This window comes from Cyclopterus lumpus, chromosome 4 (assembly GCF_009769545.1).
Source record: "Cyclopterus lumpus isolate fCycLum1 chromosome 4, fCycLum1.pri, whole genome shotgun sequence".
In the NCBI taxonomy this organism is placed as follows: Eukaryota; Metazoa; Chordata; class Actinopteri; order Perciformes; family Cyclopteridae; genus Cyclopterus; species Cyclopterus lumpus.
The window spans coordinates 15,740,016-15,750,348 of NC_046969.1; the positions used below are offsets into that span (position 1 = coordinate 15,740,016).

Sequence of the window (10,333 nt, forward strand, 5' to 3'; positions counted from 1 at the left end):
AAACATACCTTCAGACGGACTCGGGCTAACTGTATCTCTGCCGGCTTTTTATTATTTATTTATAATGAATACTAAGTGTTTCTGCTCAGCCTCTCATCCCCCCATGTCTCATATACTGTTTGCTACTGATGTTTATGGTGTGTATTTACTTCTGCAAGCCAGGATTGTATAAATATTTATATATTTAAGAAAATATTGTCCTATCCTCCAGTCAGCTATTAGTTGTTCTTTATTTCTCTACACGGCAAAGGTCCATTTGAAATTTGTTTCATCATTTGTATAATCCCACCACTAAATTATACTATACAACTGGTCGTAAAATCACATTTGGTGACCTGGAACACTGTTTTGTAGAGTGATCAGCAGTCATGTCCTGTACAGTTCATATGATTTGTAATAGCTGACATAACAGGCCAGGCAAATGAGATGTCCTTGTGATGCCTGACCTGATAGAGAAGCTCTAGTCAGTAAACTGAGGAATGTCCTTTTTCTTTTTAGCCCAAGCAACAACATTTCCATCATTAGCTGTGCAAATGATGATGCTCCAGAGGCCTTTGAAGAAAATAGAGGGCTTGCGTGAAAGCCTGCAGCTCCTTCCAGCCAACCCCATTGACATCAAAAGCTTCCTCCAATTGGTGTCAGCAAATAATCAGCTCCTGGTCTGCAGGCAGGTTGGAGGGCTCACATGAGGTCAAATATCATCACTGCAGTGGGACATTTACACAAGATGATAGCACATCTTGGCTGGTGGTGTATTAAGTTAATTTGTCCGCTCACAATCGGGCTTCTTTAGGTTGGGAAAAAACTGAATTCACCCGATACCTGACAGTACAGCAACAATTATGTATCCTGTTATGTAACTCTCCGTTACTGGCACTTGGGCTGTGGGTGTCAGGTTCCTCTCTACGAGCAGGTTTTTCAGACAGCTTTGAGGAAATGGGTGGGACACACACACACATATATATATATATATACAGTGCACTCTTGATCACTGACTGCTAAGTAACAGTGCATCCCGAGTTGCTTGAAGTTCAAAATGAAATTTGGAATCCAGACATTGTAATTGACCCATAAATAATACAACTATTGTTTGTCAAATCCTATCAGCCTAAATTAATTTCATGTATTCGGCATGAACCTTTATTGGGAAGATTTTAAACTTAAAACTTAAAATCAAACTTTGGTTTGAATGAGTTTCACTACAATGGCACGACACTCACTGTTAACTGACATTCATAATACACAATATCTGGGAAGGATATCCTTTATTAAACAAAATAACACATCATTTCTCAATCTGCTACGAGTTGCAATCCAATTTCAAAATGTAAGTACAATTTGGTTTCGGGGAACACCCTGTTTCTTTGAAGAATTCACCTACACCAATAAATGACTTGCCACCCCAAATGTCACACCCTTATGTCGCCGGTATCTTTCCCCCCAGCACCCAGAAAAACCGAGGAAACTGGCCCAATCGGCTTCCAGCTGCAAATAAAACCCAATTGCTCTCCCCTTTGTTCTGATTAATTAAACGCCCTCTGCAATGTTCGACCTCAAGAGAAACGTAATCTTTGACAGTGAACGATGTGAATGAAGGCTGCAATAATGGAGACGATTAAGCGCTTTTTCTTCAATAGGTTTACTCCACCTGTTCATTCTGTTTATAATGGGACAGATTACCGAGATAGATCTTCTTGAGATATGCTTCCTTGTTGGCAACTGCACCCGTCACTGAACACTAGATCCAGGAATTAGCTCCTTAACGTCTTTATAAAGGCAGACAGAAAACCGAACATACTTGTGGCTAAGTTGCTGAACATTGATAAAATGAGTACTTACTTTTTGGCCGTTAGAGCATAATATGTTTTCTTGACTGTTTCGTCCACTTTTGTTTGAACACCTGTTGTGGACGTTCAATGCTGATAACGCCAAACACAAAAAAAAACAATCCACGACAAGTGTACTGTTACGGTGTTTATTTACAAATGACATTGGATGTACATTTTTATTTTCATATATTTACATTACCTAGACATAATCATCACCCGCTACACCCACAACATTCAGCTACATAATCATGAACATCCCATTAATATGCTCATCTGACGCTTTAAATTAAATACCCCCATCCCACAATCGCCCCCCTTTTACTGGGGATTAAATTAACATGTCATGTATTCGTACCAGCAGTAGTTTTAGTTCACAGTGTCGTTGTAAACCCTCCATGTCAAGTATATCAGCACATACAAACCCACTGACAGCCAACATGTACGTTTCTTTCCCAGTAGTGTCGGAGTGGTAGATGTCCAGATCAAGTCAGTCACGTTCCCAAAGAAAAAAAAAGTGCAAAGACCTCTACGATACAAAAGTGATTCAAATCGTACCTCCATGTACTGCATATGAAGATAACGGTATCCTGGTTACACTTTGAGTAGAAAAGGTGACCAGTGATGCAATCAAAGGATTTTTTTGGCCCGTATCACTGAGGTAGAGAGAGTTGTTTCATTCTCTTACTCGACTTGAGGCCCCTGCAGCATGCCATACTGCTCCAAGTGAAGGCAATGTGTAATGTGTAAAACTATGGTACACAAAGTACAAACCCAAAAAGTTAGCATGCCTAGAGGTGCAGTGGCTTTGGAACCCAAGACTTCAGGGCACCAACTAACGGTAACGGTCCTGTTATTTTCACGATTAAACTAAACCAAACAGTATTTCCCACATTATGCTAAAAGTATATATTCATGGTTCTGTTTACCACTGGTCCTCATAATCATTTTTTACCCTACATTTTTAAAGTGTATTCACATTAATGGGTTTGCTATCGTTGGTGATTTGATGACAGCTCACTGCCACAAGGTTTCTGCCCCAAGAAATTCCTCTACCGTATCCAACCAGAAGGAAAGAGAATGATAGGCGTTGTCTGTGTATCAGGTTATGCTCAGGCATATTTCAAACATTATTTCAAAGAATACAAAGCCTGTAATTGAGGAGCAAGTAACGATCCACCTTATTGTCCCCGTTGATGCGACAACTTAACTTAGGCTTTTGTCTCTGAATCTGCGTGCTGACAGTGTGAGTCATTCAAAATGCCGATATAAATACACAATTCTACACCTTTTAAAATCTCTGAATAACTTACTTGACTTTTCCGGAAAAACTCAAATTTACATATTGCCCATGGTCCCGCCGCGCCCCCATAAAGGAGGGTTTACCGGGACTCTCGTGCATCATATTATCCACCGAGGTACGGCTCCGCTCGCTGCTGTCCATACCCGGTGGTCCCAGCAAGCTATAGGATCTCTATTTTCTGCGAGCAGACCAGGTCACTGTTGACCAGATTCCACATGCGCATGAGGTCCGATGGGAGCAGCTTGTGCACCACAATCATGCTCTTGAAGAAACAAGGCTCTTTGTTCAACTTACTGTTCTTATTTCTCACCAAGCCAAACGTCTTAAAGGCGTTGTGTTTTATAGGAGTGACCTGAAGCACCTCCAGACACATGCCCAAGAAGACATCATCGATGGGGTAGAGCTCCAGGGTGTCTGCCACCCAGTGAAGCCTCCTTGCCAGGGTCCCATCCATCAGAAAACCCCCTCCACCTGCATATGGAGGGTAGTGTGTCTTATTATATAGCGCCTGGGGGATGTAGTATTTGTTTTCCTTTTTACGAATGGGCTTAGCCTTGAAAATCACATCCCCCACAAACAGGTTTGTTGCATCGTTGCTGCTTTCGAGATACTCCAAGATGTTCTCCACGCTGACAAAGACGTCATCGTCCCCCTTGAAGACAAAGCGTACAGCGGGGCAGTAAGTGTGGAACCACTTGAGGAAGTGAGTCTCCTTAAGCGTGAGGTTGAAAAAGCTGTCCAGGAAGTCCCACTGGAGGATATCCCTGTAGATGTAGTCCTCGTACTCCACTAGCTTCTGATGGTGCACTCTCTCTGCCACACTGGAGGGTTTACCAAGAAGGAAGAGGGTCTTTACTTTTTTCCCGTTAACCACCTGCTCTTTGCCCCAGGTTTTTCGGATGACCTCTCTTCGGTCATGCTGGGTGGCCACAGATTTGATTACCATGAGCAAATATACATCCCCTGTGCACTTCTCTGGGTGGTTGCGGCGCATGGGAAAGTAGCGGCAGTGTCGATAAAGCATGAACTGCTTGAAATTGTCCTCCAGGCCCGTGAACCATTCCTGACTTGAGAAGTTGAGGTTGGCGCTGCAGTTGGAGTTGGTTACGTCCCAGGTTCTGGGTCTGCTGTCCTCAGTGATCCTGGGCCGCCGCGTATTGGCTCCAGCTTTAGGCACTGGCTGGCGTTTGCTAGCCTTCCAGAAGCTTTTTGTCCCCAGGTACGAGGGTGTTTTGTCTTCCCGAGCAGCTCCATGCTCCACTCCCTCAGAGGCTCCCATGCGAGCCAGCCTCTCAAGTTGGAAGGGAGCCCCTATAGTGATGCTTCCTCTATGGACAACAGTCAGCCCGACCACGGCCAGAACGAACATGACACTCCCCCTCTTGTACACCCTCCAGCGATCTCTGTTGTTCACCCTGGGGGAAGACAAATGACACAGAAGGCACTCAAGAGTTAATACTCAAATACCTATTGATAGTACTTTCTTTTTCTTTTCTTTTTTTTTTATCTCAAAACTAATGTAACTACGATAGGGTTAAGAGTACCACACCAGATAAATAATTTAGGTTGTTTTTCAGTGCACATGCATATGTCTCAAAGATTGGAAATAATAAACTGTTCACACAAAATCAATAAAAAGTATTGCCATTATAAAAAATGTTTCATGTAGAATCAATAAAGCGAAGAAGGTAAAGATTGTCATCACAAAAGGTTCCCACATGTCAATATGATACATATTTGCAGCAGTTTGACTGACCCCGCTGCGGCGTGTTGTTTCCTTCTCACATGGCGCAATGGCCTGAACATTGTCTGCTCTAAACATACATGACATGCAGAAATGTTGTCGCCTTTTCCCCATAAAGTATCCACTTGCCACTTTTGTTGTAAACCACGTGTCACTTCTGGAAGAATGTGTGGAAGTTACTTAGAAAAAGTCGTAAGTCCTCGTACCCCCTGCAGTGGCCCCACAATCAACCGCAAACAAGATCAACCCAGACCCATTCTGGAACCACACTAATGGCTCATTATTCTGTTATGTGTGTGTGTGTGTGTGTGTGTGTGTGTGTGTGTGTGTGCGCTCAAATAAGCTCTATAATTGAGGTTAAAATAGCGCGAACTTAATTTACAGAAGTTTGAATCTTAATGAGTGTCTCCCGAAGTTGTATGTGTAGTGGATAAGTAGAGACCCGAGAAGAAAAGAGAGAAGAGGACAGACTGAAACGAGCCCGCTGTGAAGTTGTTCGAGCCGACAAACGAAGAAGGCGACACTTACATTGTCTTGTATGGTTTCGATGGTCTCGAGGACGATAAAGCAACACAAGCACGGATTATGGAGCCCCCCGGGGGGACGTGGAATTAAATTGAGGCTGGAGTTGATGTCGCTTTCGGCTGTTGGACAAATTGATTAAAACATTTAAAAAAAAAAATCCTTTTCATCGAAACCGTGTCGGTGTAATGTTGAGAGCTCGGAGCGGGGAGAGCGTCTATGGATGCAGATGTGCGCGGTGGGGTGCGCGCTCAGGAAGACTGCCCTCGCTCCTGAAGTCCGGCTTGTTCAATGCAAGGCTGCAGTTACATCCAGATCACACACACACACACACACACACACACACACACACACACACACACACACACACACACACACACACACACACACACACACACACACACACACACACACACACACACACACACACACACACACACAAGATGCCGCGATGAGTGCAGAGGGAGGAAATGCCCGCTGTACACACACGGGGCTGACTCAACATGTGTGGTCCTGCATGGTTGGTCCAACCCCACGACAAGGTCAACACTGCATTCATCTCCTTTCTCCTGCATCAGTGGACGTATGTGCTTTTTTCCGTTTGTATTATTACGCATCCGATTTCATTGGGGGATTTGGTGGATCTATTATTCAGATCAGGATTATTCACTTTATACAGAGCTGATACTTTATTCTGTATAACAATGTACCATGATGTAGAATCTACTGTCATTACAGCAACTGGGCAACTGCAGTGAAGTAAAAAGTACAAGTATTTGTGCTACAGTACAGTACTTGAGTACATGCACTCAGATACTGCCTCCCTGTTAAAAAACACCCTATTGTCAGGATATGTAGTTTGTTTTGTGTTTTATTTTGAAGTCCTTGTCTCTCGTGTCCTCTTTTTCCCTGCACTTCCTGTCCCTGTGAGTGTCTGCCATGTCCCTGATTGTTTCCTCCTGTGTCCAATCACCTGCACCAGCCCTGTGTATTTAATCCCTGTTTGTGTCTTTCCCCTTTGTCAGTTGTTGTCCTGTTATGATCACCATAGATCACGGGGGTGAGGTAGTCCATTGGATTTTTGCTGCAAGCAATAAAGTTGCCTTTTGTTCACTATTTGTCGGCGTTTGGGTTCTATTCTTGCCGCTACTCCCATGACACCTATACTTCTCCAGAGATGTTCAGATGATCAATCAACAATATCAATTAGAAAGAATTACGTAAGATAAGATAATAATACGTAAGTATTCTTTATGGCGCATCTTCCAAAATCCTAAACAAACTCCAATACATCCAGAACTCTGCTGCTCGCCTGCTCACCCACTCCCGTTCCCGTGATCACATGACCCCTGTTCTCCAGAGCCTTCACTGGCTCCCCGTCCCACAACGGATCCAATACAAAATCCTTCTCCTCACTCACAAAGCCCTCCATAATCAGGCCCCCTCCTACCTCACCGACCTGCTCCACCACCACACTCCATCCCGTCGGCTCCGCTCCTCTGATGATCTCCTGTCCATCCCACATAGGACCAAGCACCGGACGTGGGGTGACAGAGCCTTCTCCATATCTGCCCCCTCCCTCTGGAACTCTCTCCCCAAACTCATCCGAGACTGCACTGATCTTTCCTTATTCAAATCGCAAATCAAAACCCACCTGTTCAGAACTGCTTTTAATGTGTGATTGTTTGTTTTTTGTTTTTGTTTTCTTATCAGGGTCCGAGCGACTCAAAGTCCCTATTTATTTGTTTTATTTGTTTTACCTGTATTTTAGCTATTCTTATTTATTTATTTTTAGCTTTTAGGATGTTTTAATTATGTGAAGTGTCTTTGAGTATTATGAAAAGCGCTATATAAATTAAATGCATTATTATTATTATTATTATAAACCTTTGTTATTTTCATACAATGTGCTGGAGGTGAACCAGCATTTTTCCGCACAGAGGAGGACTGCCTTCACTCCTGAAGTCAGGTTTGCTAAAGGCACGTCTGCAATGACGTAGAGATCACACACATACCTAATGTGTAAATTAGTTAATATGGAGGAAATGCCCCTTGTATACATAACCGTTTTATTTATGCACAACAAACAAGTATTATATGCATTGTTTGCTAACCAAACCGAACCCTTACCACAGTGAAACAGTCAACAGTGTTGATACTTTGACTTTACTTTTGTTAACGCCTAATCAAGTACAAGCTATATGTAGACCTAAATTAAAAAATAAATTTGAAAAGAGTCCATATCCATGTGGCAAGCGGAAACTGTAAGGTTCCTGTGAACGTGGAAGTTCAAATAGAAAACTGCCATGCCATCCCTGAGTCTAAAATTGACGCTAGAGGGCCATAGTTTGAGCTGAGGGCCACTGGCCAATCGGCCGCATTTGACGAGTTGGGAATGAGAATGTGTTGCAGCAGCAGACAGACAGTACGGACCAAAACAGAGCAAAAAAGGAGCAGTATTCAGGTAACGTTGCTTTGTGTGCCTTGGATGCGTTAGTAGGCAGTTGTTATGGCGACCGCGTTTGCCATCAGCAACGATACAAGAAGGGATTTGGTGATGGTTTGTCCTCTTGTTGTTTTTCTGCTCTCAAGTGGGCACGGTTTGACAAATACAGCTTTAAGAAAAGCAAAGTAAAATATATAAATAAATCATAAAAGAGGAATCATAAAATGGAAGGAACGTGGTCAAAGATTGTAATTGCTCAATGGAAATTATATAATCATTGTGGCTCTTAATAACTAACAGAGCCACAATGATTTACTTAACTATTAGTAATATGTATGTACTGTGGGCTTTCCGATATGCTGCTAACTTCAGCAAGAGGTCCTGGTGTTAAGGAGCAAACTCCTTGAGTTTGTATCAGCTTCCCATCACAGACGTTGTGTTACAAAGGATTTGAATACTTGACGGGCTATAAAATGTTTCATGTGCCACTTTTATAGCCCGGTCAACAATGGTCATGACAAGGTGAGGTTTTTGGTGAATGCATTCCTGCAACATGACTCACAAAGTCTTCTTCTATATTTGCTGGAAACCAAAAGCAAGACAAAGCTTTCTCCTAAATGATACAATCTGAGAAATCCCAAAGATAATTTAGCACCAAAAAATTTAGTAATGGACTGTAAAGAAATGTGGCTGATGTTTGATTTTCCCTCTTATGGTCTCTCAGATGTGAAAACAAATGAGGACTGGTGATGGATGAATTGCGGATTGCACAACTGTCACCACCACAACCGCACTTGACCCTTGTTGTGGCCAACTGGGCTCTTCCTACTACCTACCGTTATGTTCTGGGGATAGAACAACAAAATGTCTCTCTGTGCTTCAAAACAGGATTTTGTTCAGTCCGAACACAGCTGCGAACCAAATTCTCTCCTTCCTCTCCTTCTCTCTCCATTTCCTGGATCCAGCCAGCCTTCCTTCTCAGGGCCATGTGCATCCTGTTGCCTGCTGACGGTGTTTTTTCCCGTTTTGGTTGTTTTTTTCTAGTCACCATGAAAGAATTTACTGCTGGGGAAAAAGACATGGCTTCAGGGGATCTTTTTCTTCCCCCACCCTCTTTTCCACTCAGCCGTCAGCTAAGGATGTTCGTCTCTGAAAAGGCTGATAGAACAAAGGCGATGTGATCAGGCTGTGTTATGAATGTCACGGACAGCTGCAGCTAGAGGTAAACACCAGCCCCCTTTCTAAACAAGAGAGGCCCCCATGGGTTAAAACAGTTTAATAAGGTCACCAGCACCTTGCTACAAAAAGCAATCTGAAATACACCTTATCACTCAAAAATTGATGCAGACTTCTTGCTGATTTTGATTTTGCAGACTACGGTTCCTGGCATTGGAAGTGCTGACAACGTTTCCTGTTAGTTTCAAATACATTACTGATTTAGTCATAAGAAATATATCACATGGCATCTTGCAGCATCCAAACAATTGCCAATTACCTCACATTTGCTAATTTCTCGGGCTCCAAATCATCAGAGGTTTTTTTTCTCATTTTTTGTTTTTAGGGTCAAGTATGAACTATCAAGCCTAGCCTTGACCCAGTCTGGTGTCCTCTTTGTTTCATTGTGTTAAGCTCATTACTGCCACCTGAGGCTGGAGGGATGAAAACATCCGGAGGCACCTTCCGGTCGCAGAAAACCGCAGTTGAAGGAGGAGGTTCAGGAGACGGAGACACTGAAGTGTTGGGTTTTTACTTGGTTTGGCGTCACCTTTTATCAGTGGCTGGCTATACATGGCTGTCTAATGATAAACACATCTGAAATGGGTGCCACTGATCCTGATGACAGTTAGGACTCTTCAGTAGAGGATGCTCCTGTTGTTGAAGATTAGTTTTGTAGCTTTGACCAACCAGATTATTTGTAGAGATACAAAAACGTGGTCCGTTTTAAAGGAAATGCAGAGCCGGGTGAGAAACAAGTCTCCAGGTTACGAGAACACTTTTTTACAATTAAATGTACAAATCAAAAAATATGTTTTGGTTGAAATCTTTGCCATTGCATTGTATGATAATGCAAGTCCACTTTTGTTTCCAATTTCAAATGAAATATGGCTAAAGTTGGGGTTTGTTTGTCCGACCTCACGTGATACTCATTCTAATGAACCGTGCTGTGGGCAGTTGCTTCCTCAGATTAGTGAATTGGTATGATGGTCAAAGGGTGAGACGAACAAAACTACAGAGACCCAGGTTTTAAAAAGCAGAAATAAAAAAAAATAAAAAAAGACATTTAGATTTTCATTGTGTTCCTGGATAATCATGGCCAGTTTGTGTGTGTTTTCCTGCTGTCGAGGCCCAGAGTCATAAATCTCTTCAGTGTTTTAAACTGTTTGATGATTTTCCATATACCGTATTTAATCCCCACCCCGAGTCGTTATCCATATTTTGTTTTGATAGATTGCAGAAGCTTCCTCTCCGTCCCCGTTACAGCTGGACAGCAG

General features: G+C 42.8%; 1 protein-coding gene across 1 annotated transcript; it reads right to left on the reverse strand.

Annotated features, from left to right (window-relative positions):
• Positions 1–1,962: 1,962 nt before the first annotated feature.
• b3gnt7 (UDP-GlcNAc:betaGal beta-1,3-N-acetylglucosaminyltransferase 7) lies at positions 1,963–5,759 on the reverse strand. Its single transcript, XM_034531016.1, has 2 exons — positions 5,402–5,759; positions 1,963–4,544 (listed from the first exon to the last, which is right to left on the reverse strand). Coding segments are annotated over exons 1-2 (1,257 nt in total). The 5' UTR covers positions 5,404–5,759; the 3' UTR covers positions 1,963–3,289.
• Positions 5,760–10,333: the final 4,574 nt, after the last annotated feature.